This window comes from Drosophila albomicans, chromosome 3 (genome assembly GCF_009650485.2).
Source record: "Drosophila albomicans strain 15112-1751.03 chromosome 3, ASM965048v2, whole genome shotgun sequence".
In the NCBI taxonomy this organism is placed as follows: Eukaryota; Metazoa; Arthropoda; class Insecta; order Diptera; family Drosophilidae; genus Drosophila; species Drosophila albomicans.
In genome coordinates this window covers 33881592-33899918 of record NC_047629.2, presented here as the reverse complement: position 1 = coordinate 33899918, position 18327 = coordinate 33881592, and the positions used below count along the sequence as shown (strand labels likewise).

General features: G+C 36.8%; 1 protein-coding gene across 1 annotated transcript; it reads right to left on the bottom strand.

Annotated features, from left to right (window-relative positions):
- Positions 1-624: 624 nt before the first annotated feature.
- LOC117568873 (somatostatin receptor type 5) lies at positions 625-17644 on the bottom strand. The gene is made up of 2 exons (XM_034249763.2): positions 17200-17644; positions 625-2296 (listed from the first exon to the last, which is right to left on the bottom strand). Exon 2 carries the CDS (start codon positions 2115-2117, stop codon positions 672-674), a length of 1446 nt encoding a protein of 481 aa, XP_034105654.1. The 5' UTR covers positions 2118-2296; positions 17200-17644; the 3' UTR covers positions 625-671.
- Between the last annotated feature and the right edge of the window lie 683 nt (positions 17645-18327).

The window sequence follows — 18327 nt, the reverse complement described above, 5'->3', positions numbered from 1 at the left end:
CAAAAATCTAGAAATAAATTTGACTAATAAATTTTGAAAATAGCCAACCTTTTGTGTAATTCAATTTCCATTGAAAATCTTGTCAAATATATTCTTTAATTTAATTTATTTCAATTTGTATTTATTGATCCATTAAGAAGCACATTTACATAAATAAATAAAGTCTTAAGTACTAAAGTAATTATACGCTTAGCTTGAAAAAGACACAACTGCTTTCATCTGCACTTGAACTATTTCTTGTAGATTCGCCGAACAGATAACAATTTGAAATGGAAGTAGTTTTTATATATATTGCATAAAATCATTATAGCTAATCGTAGTATATAAGAGAGTTATAATTCTTTAAAAAATGTCTGAAGGTAAGAATATGTAGAGATGCCTGACTTCTCTAAACGTTTGTTTCTTTCGATGTATAAAATGGTAAAAAAACACAATGTGGCTGTTTATAAGTAAAACATTTAGTAATACTGCTTAGAAGAAATTGGCTAGTTGCTAGAACACACACACATACATACATACATACAAAACACACATATACATACATACACACACAGATTAATAGAAAATATTACCCCATATTTTGTAAATGCCAGAGAACTTAACACATCATTATACAAGTAGTATTAATAAAACTTACAAATGTAGATTTATTCAAATATCTCAATTAATTTCTACAGATCCGTTTGTTGCACCAAACTCGAGCCACGTCGCGTTGTGGTGCAGAAGGTCTCTTGTTGCTCATCCAAACAGATGATCAAATTCTCAGCACCCGGTGCAACAACTTTGCCATTGGAGCTACACGATTTCGGGGCATTCGTGGAGCCCGTCTTCTCGGCCGTCGTTGTCGATGAGGTCGTCGTCGATGAGTTGTTATTGCCCACATGCAACGCCAATAGCGGCGGCTGTTGTTGCAGCTGCTGCTGCGCATTGGTGGCTAGCAGACGCTTGGATCCTCCACGACGTCGACTTCCCTGCTTGGTGAAGACACTCGGCTCGTTCTGCAGCTGTGCGTTGATCTCCTGCTTGTTCATGCAGGTGAAGGCCTTGAAGAAGCTCTTGCGAAAGTTTTCGCTAAGAAAGGCATAGAGTATCGGATTCACTGCCGAATTGGAATAGACCAAGGCGCCCAACAGCAGAAAGATGAGTATCTCCAGCCGAGAGAGATCACGCTGCGCGGGATTGGAATTGATCAGCGCCAGCTGAGACATCCAATGCGGCAGCCAGCAGCAAATGTACACCGTGATGACAGTCAGCACCAAGCGAGTGACTTTGCGATGTGCTCGTCGCTTCTCCTTCGACTTGGTCGTGTGTTTGGGACCCACCGAACGCAGTTTCCTGATGACCAAATAGTAGAAGCTGAGTATGAAGCAAAGTGGCGTCGCAAAGCCCAGGAAGAAAGTGTAGAGTATGAAAGTGGTGCCCGAGTGTTTCTTATACGCATCAGGCCACATGATGTTGCACGAATAGTTGATGCCATCCTCCTGCTCCACTGTGCTGGCATAGAGCATTACAGGCAGCATCAGCACCGCTGAAGTGGTCCAAGCCAGAGCCGAGACGAGCTTGGCAATGTGTATTGTGCGATAGCGTGGCGAGGAGATCGGATGACAGACGGCAATATAACGATCGGCGGACATGATGAGCAGAAAAATGGATGAGGTGAAGGAGGTAATCGAAGTGCTGACCATGTAAGCTTTACACATGAACTCCCCGAAACGCCAGCTGCAAATGCGCATTGTGTAGAGCAGAAAGGGAATGCCAATCAGAAAGCATTCATCGGCAATCGCCAGATTAAGTATGTAGATGTTCGTCACAGTCTGCATCTTGGAGAAGCGCAACACCACATAGATGACGAGCGTGTTGCCAAACAGTCCCACAATGCACACCAAACCATAGAGCACCAAGGTGAGCAGATCGGCAAAGGAATTCCGTGTGGCAATGCAATGTTGATACGTAGGCAAATCGGTGCTCGATGCATACGAGCTGCCTGTGGCACTCAGATAATCGCCCGCCGGCTGTGTGCTGTACATCGTGTCATTGGGGTAATACACAAGTGTTGTGTTACTTAAACCAAACTCTGATTCTGTGGCCAACTGCAGGCCTAGACTGAGTAGCCACATTTTGTTGCAGCACTTTTCGTATTAGTTGTCGCTGTTTAAATGCTCAATCTCTTCTCTCATTTGTTGTATAGAAAGTTTGTTTGTTTTTTTGTTTGTGGCTTTCGAAAATCCTTGTTTAGTTTGCTTTGGTTGTTTTCAATTTGTCGAGCTCGTGGTCAGCATTTGGTCTGTTGTTTGGCCTGCAAAATAATTGTAAATGTTGTAAATTGTGAATTGTAAATTTGCGAAATTAACATGTTGGTTGAGTTGGCAAAAGTTCATGTGTGCATGTTTTGATTGGCCTCCCAAATGTGAAAAACATTTGTTGATTGCTCTTTAATTAAGTGTGCCAGTTGATTTGCATATCATGTACTTGCCACGTTTCGATTACACTGCAATTTTGGCCTTCGAAAATGTTGTTGATTTTATCTTTCTAGACAATTTGGTGAGAGCTCTTTAATGTGCTTAATTAAGTGTTTTTATAATAATTTAAAATTTATTTAGAAATGTTCTTTAGGCAGTCAAGTATTATAGGATTAATAGTTGAATATTCTACCAAAATGAATAATGAGTAAATGTCTTAATCTGTTTTGAAATGGAATTTCTTGTAGTCAAACACAAATAGCTAAAGATATAAATAATAAGCTAGTGTTTTTCTTAGTCTGCACTTTTAAACACTTTCAATTAATAACAATCACAAATATTACTATTGCAATTTAAACTAAAGCTTTCACTTGCTCTGACTGCACTCTCAGCCCTAGAATTTAATTCCAAGTTAAGAATAATAAAACATAAATTCACAACCATTTTTTAAACATAGCTCCTTAGAAATTTATTGATATAATAATGAGCTTTGCCATTTGCGACTAATATGGAAACGACTTTAACAAAGTTTCAAATTCAACTTTTGATTATTTTGCTCTTCAAGTTTTTCTGCGAAATTTCCAAGAAAGCGTTGCGCATAAATCAAACTCTAGAGTGGATTGCACAAATAATACGCACAATTAACTTTGGGCAAACATACAAAGTCACAATCAAAGCGAAGAGGACGGTAACGGGAAATTTGTGATTTTGTAACAATTTTTGGAATTAACATTTAAATTGAAATTAAATTACGCATAAATTTGTTTGGCAAAAAACGAAGCAACATTGTGGGCAACAATATGTAAACTTAAATAAAATTCAAGCCGTAGGTATGTAGATAGGAATATCTTTCGAAGCTTTGCATAAGAACAACGCACAAATTATGCAAATAACAGGTGAAAATGTGAATTTTCTCAGCATGCCTCACGAGGCGTCAATACAAACAACATTTTGTGCATGCGGCACGTGTCTAGCTCAATATTTGTGCAATACACCTACAAACGAATAAAGATACATATACTTTATGTTATATGCACTTGTGCTTATATAAGTTGAGAGATAGATAAGCCGCTTAGTGTTGCAATGGCCACATGCCAAACACAGCTCGAGATGTCCTTGAATTTTGCGACTTCTCTTGCTCGATTTCTCTGGCAAATCTCCTTGGACTAAACATATTGCGTCTAGTGCATACTTTTGTTGTGTACTTGGTGCAAATTAATTTGCAGTATCTTTGGCAATGCGTAAATATTGCAATTTAATTCAAAAGCTCTCTCTCTTACATCTTGCAAATTAAAATAGCCAACGGAGGCGAGCTGACAGGTTAATGCATAACACATAAATTTCACTTGCAATTTCCCAAAAAGTGTTGGCCAAACACAAAAACCCAGAAAACGATTATAATCTGCATTGAAGTGTTCATTGGAAATTACGATTATGTCCGCTAGCTACACAATATCTACAAATATAACTTGACTAGTTAGTTTCCGGTTAGTTAACGCAAATTAAAATAGACTCGAAAATGTAAATAAATTGCAAATATTTCACAAATATTGCTTAAGATTCAAATAGCTTATCACTATTCAAATCAAATTCATACATGCAACTCTTTGTTCTGACTTAGTAACTGACTGACTGCACGACATTGAGTGATTGACAAGCACATTAAACGCTAGTAAGCTTGACAGTTATTTTCCATCATGATGTGTGTGTGCATTAAGACAGTATTTCAACAGAAATCACATTGTATAAGCGAGTTCAAAATGGTTAAAACGCTGTGATGTGCAACTTCATTGTCTTGTCAAGTAAATTTGTCAAGCAAATCTGCCAAAAGCTAATCGATTTTTGTCTGTCTGAGATTAGAAAGCTGACTAATCTAACAATGTCCTGATGAAGCAAACAACTTAATTAGTAGAGTGATGGAATAATGCATTGGGAGTCGAAGAATTTATGGCAGATTTTCATCAAAATAAATAATTTTCAAAGATGTTAAAAATAAGTAAGCATATTACTTAACCATTTATATTTATGAGCAATTAGTTTTATGAAATTTATTTAATTTTATAATTCCAAAAAAGTTTTGGGACTTTTTACTTTACTTTTATTCTAAAAAGCAATTCTCTGCGGCGCGAAAACATATTCATTTCCTTTCTTACAGACTTTAAGCAAATTGTGTGTGAATTTATTGACTCCACAGTCGGTTTGTGCCCAGGTGGACTTTCGGTAACGCCCTCGTAAACTTCTCGTATAGAAATCTGAGCAGTAAATCGCCTGCCATCGACGATAGCTGCAATCAGCGAGACATGAATTCAATGCAATTGACATGAGCTGGCCGACAAAAGGGTACATCAACGGATGGGGAGGGGTAAGGGAAAGAGGTGGAGCTTTGGACTTCAGTTCGTGAATGAATTCAGATTGTGCAATCAATTATCGTCGTGTTGGCGGCATGTGCATGAAATTAATATGAAGAGACGACCATAACAGGGTCCGAAATAAATGTAGGGATTTTTGGAAAATATGAAATTTTAAACGAGATTAACGTGCTTTTACGTAGAAGAAGTAAAATGAGAGCAGTGAAAAAACTGAAGAGATGAGAATTGAATTGAATGCTGAATGGCAGAAATTGGAAGCGATCTTGAAGTGAATTCACGTTAAATGAAATTTAAGAGTATAAAATAATTTTTTTGTTTAACCGATTTAATTTTATACAAATTAATTTTAGATTTTTCAATACCAACATTTTGAAATTATTCAAGACAGATAAATTTAATGTTTTCTATTAAAAATATATTATGTATACGCACTTAAAATCAATGTTAGAAAAGAATGTGTTTTCTATTTAAAAATCTAGACTACACGCAGTGTAAGGAAATTATAATGTTTTCTATTTAGAAATTTAAGGGATACGCAGTGATAACATTAAAGTCAGAAGATAATGTATTTTCTATAATATAGAGTATACGCAGTGTTGCATATATCGCCACTTTTAGCTACGTCCGACTTTTGTCGTGTTTGTTGCTTGATTGTTATTGGTTTGACAGGTTTGTGGCAGGGCTTTAACGGCTTTAGTTTTACACCTGTCTTCCCGTTGCTGTTGTTGATGTTGTTATTGCTGCTGTTGCTGCTGTTTGGCTGCTATCGTTTTCGTATCTGTTGAATGCTTTTTGCCTTTTATTGTGCTATCAAATGGCAGCGTCAACTGTGGCTGTTACTCCTGTTTATGTTGTTGTTATCTGCAACCACAATGCAAGCGCAAATTGCAACACTACAAAGCGAGAAAGAGGCACGACAGAGAGAAAGAGAGGGTGGATGAGTGGGACACATTGGTTGTCATTGGAGAGGCAAATGGCACATGTGTTGCAGCTGCAATTGCAGCATTGCTGCAGTTTTTCACTAGCAACTTCAAGTGGCAATTTTTGGCTTGCTGACACAGGCAGAGAGACCAAGCGGAAGGTGAAGCCCCCTCCTCTCTCCCTTCTACCATCCTTCTTTAGCTGCCCCTAATGCTGTCAACGCTGTTGTCGTCAACTTTTTGTCCCTTGGCTGCATTTTGTGTGCGTCGCTTATTAAAAATTTATGCAGTTTATGTGGCTCTTGCCACAGAGCACAGCTCTGTCTCTGCCACTTGGCCTGAGCCTGGCTTTGGCTTGAATGACGTGCAGTTTGTGGCCGGACATGACTCCGTCAGCTATTGCTGCTTCTGCTGCTGCTCTTGATGATGATGATGTGGCAAGAGGCTATAAAGCATATGTTTAGGGCTTATGTGGATATGCAACAAAGCTGCTCGAGCTGTGAAATTTTGTGTGAGTTTGCTGCAGCACACCCAGAATTTTCGATTCCTTTTCAAAACGATATTGATGGCAGCTAAAATCCACAAACATTGACAAATGCAACTTGAGGGCGAACTTGATTTATGGCCAAGCCACAAAAAAAGGGCAACGAAAAACTAAACTCTCCACTCTCAATAATTGAAGTGAGAATCTTTGATTCGATTTCGTAATTGATGCACATTGAAAGTTGCTTTAATTCCGTAGCACTTGATTGATTTGATTTATGGAGTGAGATGGTGAAATTCGATGTAATTAATTAAAAGTTTCATGCGAGAAACTTTGCCATTACCACTTGAACTCCAAAAACCGACAGCTGCTTAGCCAGAGCCAAGACCAAGACTAGCATCATCTTAAAACTTACGAGTTGTTGTTGCACGCGTGCGGATAATGCCACAAATTTACAGTGGAGTCCGCAGAGCAAGTTAAACAGTGTGGCAAAATGTATTGCATACAACAAGGCGCAAGGCAAACAAACACACACACACAAGAACTGAAACTGAAGGAAGCATGGAGGGCAGCCAACAGCTTGGTAAATGTTTAGCTGCCTTATGGTGGCTGGTATAGAGAGAGAGAGAGAGAGAGAGTGAGAGAGAGAGACCGGTTGGTGCGGCATGTGAGGCGCATAATTTTTGGATAAACAACAAGTACAACAACACACACACACACACACAGGCGAATACACAGTCAGTGAGAGCTTGCAAATATGGCTAGCAAATTTGCATGGCAACCCTCAAACCACGTCCTTCTCCCCGGTTTCGTTGTCGTTTCTCCCCACAGTCAACAACATGCTGCGCCTCCTGTCAAGTGCACTTGGAGTGGGCCGTGTTTATGAAGTGTGTGCGGCCCACTGTAAAGTGCAACATAAACAATAGCCAATTCACCCATTCGCTTTCTCTCTCTTTCACTCGCTCTCTCTCTGTCTCTCTTTGTCGCTATCGCTGTTTGCCAAATGTTGACCGCACTTAGTCTTTGGGACACTTTTGCCCCACAGGTAGCCACTCAGCTGGGGCCTTTGATAAAAAACACAACACGTTTCATACTATAAACAACAAGTTGTAAAGGACCCTCTGGACTGACTACAAATGAAAGCCTTTTGATCGCAAAACAATTGTTTTAGCCAGACAACAAGCGTGCTGTAAGCAAACAGTGGCTAACCAAAGTACGCGTACGTATATTTACATAATCGTAAATATGCTTAATCACGGGCAAAATCTATTTAAATTGTATGCTCAGCCTTATTTATTATTCCTTCTGTCAATTTCAGGAGCTTAAGCAGCATATGAAGCACGAATCCCTAAAATAATCCTCAATATTAATATCTTATCGTCTGGCAGGTATTTCTTTAAGCTGACAACAGATTGTTTACAATTTATATATTAATTTATATAGGAGATTAGTTACCTATGAAAGGTTTGAATTGCATTGGTTTAATAAAGGAAATTAAGTGAACTTAACCTTAAAATATGCATGATTATTATTTAGTTTTAATGATAATATTTTCTTTGTTAAGTATTAAAAACTTTTGATAGATATCAAAAATCGATAAGAATCATTTAAGATTTTGTTAAATTAATTTTTAAATTACAGCGTATATTTAAATCAGTGCCCTTGCATCTTGTTGACATTCCAATAAGCCAGAAGTTGACTTTATGCGCCGAGTGCCAGCCACACAGGGCATTGGTAAGCTCGCATCCTGTCAGCTCAATTATGTGCACAGCACTATATAAGTGAATGCAACTGTGAATATGTGTGAGTGTGTGTGGACTTTCTCGCATTGTTAACCAAGTGCAGCAGCCTGCAGACTGTTGTCGCCTAGTCCAAGTTGTGGAACTGATGCGGTTCCCTTGCCATTTAACCAGCCGGACCGCTCATTTTATTTATGTTGCCTCTCAACACCATTGCCAAGCTCTGACTCATTTGCCTTCTCCATTTTCCTGGCTTACAGCACCGCCCTCAGCCTTTAGTCCTCCGCCCTCACAATTTATCATAGGCAGTGGCATGCGGCTTTTAACAGACACATTTGCACACACACATTTGCACCTTTTGTTGGCCAAGCGAAATGAAACCCAAATTTGGCCCGAGAAGAGCCACCCTTTGATGTGGTTCCATTGTTGCTGCTGTTGTGGGTTTTGTGGTTTCAACAGCAGCCGTCTAAAGCTCTATTCTAACCCCGTTGTATCCTCTTTGCTTCATCCTCTGACTGTATTCATTGTTCCATGGGCTCATCTACAGCTCATTTTTTTCCCCTGTTGTTAGTGCCTTTTGCATACTCGTTACTTGGAAAAGGCAAAATTCCCACTCAGTGTCCAGCTGCCAGTTGTTGACGTTCAGGTTTTTGATGCCAGGCTCTCACGTGGCTTTAAAGCCATCCGACCTGTTAGCCTATTAGTCAGATATTTAGCATCAATTTGGGGATTTGCAACCATTCATTTGGGCTTTGGTTATGGTTTGAAAGAGTAGCTTGGACATTGGATGTTGAGTTACTTTTTAACTGCACTAATTATTACTGTTTTACTCGAATTACAGTATAATCGTACACTATTCATTTTAACAGTGGTTGTGTAATTAAGTGAGTAGCTAAAGCCTAGTTATTGGTTAACTGGGAATATCTTTCAGTATATGTTTGCAGTATACATTTGCAAATAACCGTATGATATACCACATTTAAGTATCAAAAATATTTCTACGTATAATTGGTATACAAAAACACTATTGTATTTATAGAGTTAGTCACATTGTCAATGAATGCACGAATTGTTGTGTGATCATCATACTTAACATATATATAATATATAAAAACATTTCAGAAATATTCCTTCATTTAATGAGTATAAAAAATACTATTATGTTGAAATGACAGAAACATACTATAAAATTCTTAATACATCATACAAAGTTACATTGTCAACCAAGACAAAATATATGATGCAGATAAATCAGATATCTATAAAATTATTTTCTAAATAATTCCATTTTTTTTATTCGCCTGCAGCTAACTTTAGGGATCATTTAGACTATTGATAATAATTTGTATTGAAACTAATCACTAGCCTCAAAATCACGCTCAATAATCGTAGTATTATTAAGCAATTGATTTACTATATTTAAATGAATTAACTATAGCTGTTATATTCTTGAAGCCGATTGTTAAAAAAGTAATTCATTTTGTTATCACTTAAAATATTACTTTACCATTATTCCATTCATGTATTAAATTTCTAATAAAATTCTGTACAATTTAATTTCTAGTTATGTTAAATTTAAATTCTTTTAAATTGAATTTCAAGCTCCACCAGCAAATCACAAATCATATGCATAGAGTCAATTTTGCAGACAATTAACCGCATTGGCATATGAATTTATTATAGGTGTTTCATTATACACATCACATAATCGTATTAGCATTATCAGTGCGGTTGCTTGTAAGACTCTCAATAGCACACCTCCTTCACCTTATACCCTTATAACGAAACGTGTAAAGCTACCCAGTAAATAGCTTAAGCACACGCTCCAAGCTGGCTAATTATCGAAAGCCGCCTCAACAATAATAACGTGGTTAAAGCTTCAATTTCGCAGCATTATTGCAGGCGCTTAGATGAACACTTCCTCCACACTTCTGTTTCACTTCGCCACCCGCAGTGCAATTTACTGACTGCTCGCTGTGTATGCGTGTTCCACATGACGCAATTTGCATAAATTAGCACCAATATATCACCACGCCCCACTCCGATGTCTGCTGGTTATGTTTATTGTGTGCGCTTTCGGACCATGCTCATTAAGAAGGGGCGAGTGGGAGGAGGAGAAGGAAAATCGTTGTCGTTGCACGCCTCGGTAGTTCAGCTCAAAAATTTGCAACATAATTTTTGGGAACTATTTGAAATAATTGAACTATTCACATTGGTTCCATATGCCGCGTATGCGTGGGAGTGGGCGTGGCAAATGCTCTCGATTGTTGCCTTAATGGAAATGCTTTTGTCGTTCACATATTTGGCGATTTCATTGTGGGATTTAACTAGATGCATAATTTTTGGTCAGTTTTTGAATTTTTGGTTTCTATTATTAGCATTTGTCCAATTTTATTTCTTTTTCGTATTTATTTTATTTACGCATTTTGATTAAATTTTCCTGTGCGTTTTATTGAATCACACGCACTGTGGACCGTTGAAATTAAACTGATGTGCACATAATTTTTTGGACCATCGTTTTCTCATCAAAAATACTGCTTTCATAAGCAATTTAGTTGCTGTATTAAATTACGGCTTTCAGTATTAAGCCCGGTTTTTTTACGTCTATTATTGGTTTTCCTTTTTGATTGAAACTTTATGTGCTTTAAGTATTAATCATACGCACTGATGGCTGCTCAACTCGGTCTGGCCGACATTACTTTTTATTTAATTTGTGGTATGTTTGTTAAGTTGATTTTTTCCTAGAAGTATTTATCATACGCACTGAAATTCAACTATACTTTTTTTTATCAGTAATAATATAAATTAAATTACTTTGTGATTTTCGTAATGATAATTTAATTTCACTATCGGTTTGGTCCATTAATTTGCGCAGTAGCAATTGAATTTAATGAAGTTTGTTAATATCCTTAATAATGCTAATAATAATAAAATTATCTGCTTCGCCATTTTCAGCTTTGTCTAATTAATTTTGATAATAATAATTTAATTTAATTTCCTGTTTTTGCTATTCAACGTCACATTGAATTTGCTTCAAATGTTTTCCTGCCTTGCAGTCATTTTTCATAGCCTGCATCAATCATACGCTACGTGAAACATTTCCTACTCAAAGAATGTTGGATGTTTTGGAGCAATGCTTTGCTTTCCTATTCACTCGAATTTGCCTCCTGCACGACAGCAATCATACGCCCCATGGGCCACAAACAACTCTACTGATCTGTCTTTATTCTTGACTCCTGCTTTTGAACTAAACTACTCAAAGGCAAACTGCTTTGAGTTGTGTTTCAATGGAACTTTGCTTCTTCTTTTCCTTTTTTTTGCACCAGCTTAGCTGTCATTTACCTGTGTGTAAATAACGTTTCTGGTGTAATTATCAGCAGAGGGAAAATCAAAGAGAGATAGCAAAATTGTCAGCACGTGGCGCCTAGTGCTTTGATGAGTTGCCAAGCAAGTTGCCGAGTTAGTTAGTCAGTCAGTCCAACAGTCAGAGTGCCAATCACTTCAATCAGTTGCTCTTTGTGGATATTTACAGCTGATTCAACAAGCATAAAAATAAATAAACAGCACTGAGTGAGAAGCAAATCATGCGGCAGGCAAAAGCAAATTGCCCGGTTCGAAAGTCGAAAGTCGTTTGCTGATGCTTCGCTTCAAATGCAATTAGCAACATGAATGGCCAATTAATAATTATTCAAAAGTTGTTGTTGTTTATGCGTTTTTATTGCTGTTGCTCCTGTTTTTATTTTGTTTTTTGCTGTTGTTCAATGGCACTTGGTCGTCAATGTTTTGCATGCTGTGCTATTTATTCATTCAATTATGATAGTTGGCTGAGTTTATGTGCGCAATAATAATCAATTTGGCCAAAAGGGTTAACTTATGGCTAAAGCTTAAAGTTTAGACAGTTATTAACACTCTTGCTGTGTTTCAAGTGACTTTAAGAACTTTCATATTGCCACTTGAACACTAGCAAATTGTTTGGCTGCTCGTGAATTTTATAAATAAGTTTTTGTATAACTCTGCAAATAAATAATTTAGTTGTATTTGTATAGAACTTTTCGATTTTTCAATGCTTTCTAGCCTTGACGTATATTTTTTATTGAACGCATCTAACTAATAGAGCTGCTGATTATGATGTTTGTGTTGTTTTTCAATCAACTTTACAGTTTGAATATTTTAATTAATTGTGCAACCGTCTGTTGTTGTTGACGTTGCAGCTATTTGTTATTATTATTCTGTTTATCGCATTGCTCTTTGAAGTGCTTTGAATATTTGTAGCCATGACCCATCCCCCTCCGCTTGCTCTGCTCCTCATGTATCTATTATTTCATTAATTGCATAAGTTCATTTAAGCAGAAGCAATGAAAATATGATGTACTTGTATTGTGCATTGCCAATTTAAATTGATTGCTCTTCAGCGACCCCAGTTGTTGGCTAAGATACGAGTAGAGTCAAGAGAAGCGCTGGAGGGATGGGGACTGAATGATATTTACTAAACCGGGCCAGACAATCCCCAGGGGAGCTTTGACGCCTCTGCGAGTGTAATATACGCATCCTATGTAAGTACTTATCAATGATGTATTGACGCTCAATTAACACTAAATCATGCCGTTAATTAATTGATATTTTTTTTGTGCTGCTCATATCAGCAACACATAAATGTGTGTGGGTTACTTTTTCCATACCCTGCATTGAATCGGAAAAAGGGGGAATATAATGTTCAGGTAATTGCTAACATAATTATGCTTGGGTATTGGCAAGTTCATCATTATTAGATAGTTTTTTTTGCGCTCTTGTGTCACATGCAGCAAGTCCAATCAATAATCTCTAAGTTGGTGTGGGCTGGTTAGCGTTTCAGCGTTTGCCATACTTTGTTGGGGGTGCTCTTGTCACATCCGTTTGTTTCATGGGGGCCCAATGGCAATCATTCATTTCGTCATTGGGTCGCTAATTGAATTGTGAAATCGAATCGGAAGCAGAGCGAAATTGATCTCATGACTCATAGAGTGCCCTTGGAATGGGTTTCTATCTAATACAAAATATGTATCTCGTATGGAAATTAATCGCATTCTAGGGGAGTTCATATTAAGTTGAATACGTTTAGTTTATTTTGGGAGTTGCTTGATCTATTCTTTGATTTGATTGATTAGTTAATTTGTACTCCATTTAATAGTGATGGGTAAGTCGATAATCTGTAGGAAAAATACTGAGTGATGAGCAATCAATTAGAGAACCTTTTACGTATTGATGGGGTAATTAACATATTTTTGGATTGCTTAAATTGCAACAAAGTGGTAAACAGTATTTTACGGAATTTCAATTTATAATATTTTTAGGAATTTAAATGTATTTCTGCAACAATTATTAAACACTTCACTTAATATATAACAAAGGGCTTTCTCCCACTACTGTATGTAGGGAATCTAAATATATTTCTACAAAAATTATTAAAAACTTCATTCAAATACTTTCAATGCTAGTTCATATTTTAAACGATTTCCTCCCACTACTGAAAAATGTACTATGCGAGGTCAAATATACTAAGTATGTTTTTAATTCCGCCCCCTACACAATTGCCAACTAGTTTATTCAGCATAACGAAAACACAGTTTCGCTTTTGGATATTTTTTGAATGGATAGATTACGATAAAATTATGCCCCTAGACTATTTGCAATATATTATGATGGTGCTGCTGCTGCTGCAGTTGTGTTGTGTTCTGTTGTTGTTATAGTCCTTTTGTTGTTTATGTTAATATTTTTTGCCATTTTGTTTTGTGACTAACACTATAGTTTGGCTTCTTTTTTGTTGGTTGCGTTAGTGCCATTGTTGTCGTTGCTTCTCTTTTGTCGTCATTAACGTCAGCCTGGCGTTGTTTAATTTGAACATTAATCATGGCGACGCCAGGGAGGCAAAGTAGAAGGCGAGTTCGAGCGTAACTAGATACAGATGCAATGTGCAACAATGAGTTGGGTGGGGCTAAAATGCCTGGCGACAACTTGATGAAAAAGTTGTGGCAAGTTTTCTTCTATTTTTTTTTCGTTGTGCGCAAAAGAAACATAAACATCGTTGTGTGTAGAGAGTGTGGGAATATGAGAATATGCATTATACTGATTTATTGCAGCAACCTGAAGTTGCCTTGATGACTGAATTTGATGAAACATTTTTATGGAAATATTTGTAATGAGATGATTTGTCAATTCGATATGCAGTTCGTTAGAGCTATCATTATGTTTTTGTAATATAAATTTAGAGATTTATAAATTTTAAAAAAACTTTTGTTGATATTGTTTTTAATTTCATATTGATGTTAATATGCGTTGTTGAGGGAAATTCGGAATTAAATTTTGTAAGAATAGTTCAGATCTGTTTATATCTGCTTTAGATATATAAACAAATTTTTTTTATAGAATTTGTTTTACATTTTATGGGTTTCACTTAAATTTCACATTTATTTAATATTTCTATAAATATAAGTTATGAAAGAAAAATCGGATTTAAATTTTAAAAATTTAATTAAATAGAAGTATATTTCGAACTACTCTTCTACGTTGATATCTGCTGTATTATACCTTTTATTTAATGCCATTTTTTTTTAGAGTATTCCTACATTTGCTTACACTTTACCACTTATTTTACACCCTCTTTTGTGGCGTTGCACCGTTGCTCTGTTGTGTTTTCTTATCATATTTTCTTTTAGCTTTTTCAAGGCAACTTTTCTTGTGCTCTTTTTCTTTTAGTTTGTTGTAGCCACATCTGTGGACTTTTATGAACAGTTTGCTGGCACTTTAGCACCACATAGCAACAACTAACACCTGCTGGCTTCCCTCTTCCCAACTGCTCCTCTTTGGTCTCTACCAGTTGGTTATTAATTGACAGTCCTGCAATCAGTTGGGTCGGATGGATGCTGTTGAGTTCTCATTACTTTCCATTACAACTGAACTGCAGCAACATCGTCTATCATCTGACGGTTTCAGGGTGTTGTGATTCAGCCTTCATTAGGGCTGTCGATAAGTAGGCCAGCTACAGTTAGCAATGGAAAGTTCACGGCTGAATTTTATTATGCATAGCCAATTTCAAACGCAAAGCTCCTTAACTTCTGGGATGCTTTCAGGATGCACTCTCGCATTGACTGCATTTCAATTCCCATTTACGGCTCACAACTAATTGAAGCAGCTCTTGACATGCTTATCTAAAACTCAAGCGAAGTATCGTTGCCAATGCCAGCTACCATCTACCATTTACTATCAGCCATCTATAGCATCTACCATCTGATACTTGCCTCATGCCATTTGCCCCTATTTGTGCCCCATTTGCATCAACTGCTTATATAGTTCGGTTTAAAGGTCTCCTCGTAATTAATTGCAAAAGTTTTTTCTGCTGTGGGGAAAATTGTTGAAAGTTTACAGGCAGCTTTGGATATCTCATTAAGTGCTTAAAGGGAGCAGCCGTAAAACAAGTGTTGACTACACGAAGTCCTGATTTGCCAATTATAATAAGCACTTGCGTAGTTCTCATCATTGAGTGATAATTCTTGGTCATGAATGAAGGCATTTTCATTCATTCACTTACGCTGCAAGGCGAATTTTAATACTCGGCGTAAAATAGTTTATGGCATACTTGGCTTTTGTTTTCTGTTCTCTACTGATTCCCCAATTTTGTTATTTTATTTCATTTTAATTATGTTTTTTTTTGGCTAGTTTCTAATTTGCATCTAGCTAATGGCATTTTAATTGTGATATTATTTGTGTATCTGTAACTATTATAGACTTGTTTGATAATCATTGGAACAATTAAAATGGAATAATTTAAAATTAATTTTTGCTTTACCATTATTGAATTTCTATGCGACAATTTGCATAATTTAAAATTGTTGATATTTACTTTTGAGCAAATTAAATGTTATGAGTTCCAATTTATTTGCTTTGTAATTATTTATTATTTCTGTTTCTTACAATTTACATAATATTAAATTATATTCAATATATTTTTGTGTAAATAAACGGTTTATATTTATACTTATTTACTCTTCAATTATTCCATATATTGTTATCTTACAATTTGCATAATTTTAAATTGTAATTTACTATTGTGCACATTAAAGGTTTAAATTTTATTTATGTTTGACTATTATTTTAAATCGTTTAGTACATTTCCATGTAACAATTGAATTGAATTTTGTAGTGAAATCTTGGCGTATACTTAATTTTCTTAATACTCGTGCTACAATGTGAGATTGTTGTCTAAGTTGAAAACTTCGATCAACATATTCATTCGATCCTTTGGCAAACTATTCGTTTGACGTGAAAGGAAATTGTGTCACTTTGTTTTCTGTCGCCAACTGTTTGACTATTGTCGACATCTCGTGGGTGGCAAGAAGGTATCTAGGTTAAGTCATGCATTTACATTTTGGAGAATATAATAAGAGATTTGTAATGCATTACGAACTTAATCAGACTATGAAAACTGTTATCTTGATAATAAAATGTTCGTTAAATATGTTAATAAAATATGATATTACTATTGACATTAGACTCAGCATATATGAGAGTATTAAGTCTTCGTCATTGACATTAACATTTGGTTGTTACTGTTGTTATGGGTTTCTGTTTTTCGAGCTGGCGCCGTTTGCTGGCATTGTCTTTTACTTTTTATCACTTCATTTGCACTGAAATGTCAATGTCTCTTGCTCAACTCAGCTCTTTGCTGCTCTGTTCAGCTCTCTACTAAGTCGTCCTGTTCATGTCCTGGCTCAAAAAGCGTAGCCGAATGGCACCCAGTCAGCCGTACAGGAAGGAAACAGTTTGGCGGCAGCAGCAAAAAAACAATGAATGGGGACAGCTGAGAGAAGAGTTCCTGCCTGACGGTGAAAGAAATCTGTCTGACAAATTACATGCGTAGCAGCTGCTGATTGCTTCGTTTCGTTTCGTCTTGCTGCTTCTTCCAGCAGCTCAACTGAAGGAGTAAAAACGATCTGCTGGTTGGACTGCGATGGAATCGACATGGAATGAAATGAATTGAGAGTCCATCGACTTCAATTCAATACTTTCTGCTCTAATTGTCGCTTCAATCGGAATGGCAGAGAGCTTTGTCCTTTCACATGCAACAGTTATAAATGGCTGCTCTTACAAATTGTTGGCTATCTAATAATGAATTCCAAGGACCCTTTCAGAGTGTCATTTGTTTTGTATGGGCAATCCTTCAGCGCAAGGATATAAATGTCGTTTAATGCTTACCATTCTTAGCCGACGACAGCAAGCCTATCTCCATCTTGGGATGCGTTTGGCATCTCAACAATTCACAAATGGCACGCACTCTTTTTTCTTTGTATTTTTTTATTTTGTTCTTTTGAGGTTCTCTAAATATTTGGCAAACGATTTTGTATTTCGTATTTCGATTTTTTTTTTTTGGCTTTTTCGATTTTTTGAATTTCCCGAAAAATTTCTCTGTTATTTTTCACTGTCTAATTTATTTGTGCGGCTGCCTGCGAAATTATTTGTTTATTTGCGCTGCGTTTTTGCTAATTTGCATTATACGCGCTCCGCCAGCGACGCATTCGCGGCAGAGACGTCGCGCTTGTTGCTCTTTTTTTGATTTTTTTTTGGCTATTGTGCGTGTTGAGTTGAGGATTTCGATGCTGCTGCTGCTGCTGACGACGCCAACTGCACGTTTCAGCTTTGTTTTGCATACTGCGCGTCGCAGTTGCCGGCGAATGTTGTTGTGGTGCATGTGACGCCCACGAATGCAGAGCTGCGGATGAGCCGAACACGCTTCGTGTCAACTCGGCAAATTGGCCGCATGTGTGAGTGTCATTGTGTGTGTGTGTGTGTACGTTGCTTGCATGGCACACATTGCAATTTCACTGTGAGAAAAAGTTTAGCAGATGTTTGCATGTCAATATTATTATTCATATCTCTTTCATGACTCACGCTAAATGCTATCTTAGACTGCTGAGCGAGATAATATATTATCCACATTTCGTATTCATTTCGGTGTTTTCCTTTTGTGCAGTGTAACCATATGCTTTTCGGTCTCTCGCTGCTGTAGTTGACTTTTCTCTTATACTCGCATTCACTACTTATACAAATAGAAGTCCAATTGCCGGCAAACTTTCACTTTCGCTAGCATTGCGTGCGCTCATGTTAATGTTAATGCTTAACAGAGCTCTGTTAACCGGCACTGTTAGATTTGTGGGCCATTTGTTGATTGCAAAACTGATTAGCTGCAAAAACTGATTAGATTTAAATACATATTTGCATGAGTTGATTGCCAGCTGCCTTGAGACTTATTAGACTGATTGGAGTACATATTAAATATTCCACATACTCAAATGCTTGAGCATATATTAATATGCTAAATATTGG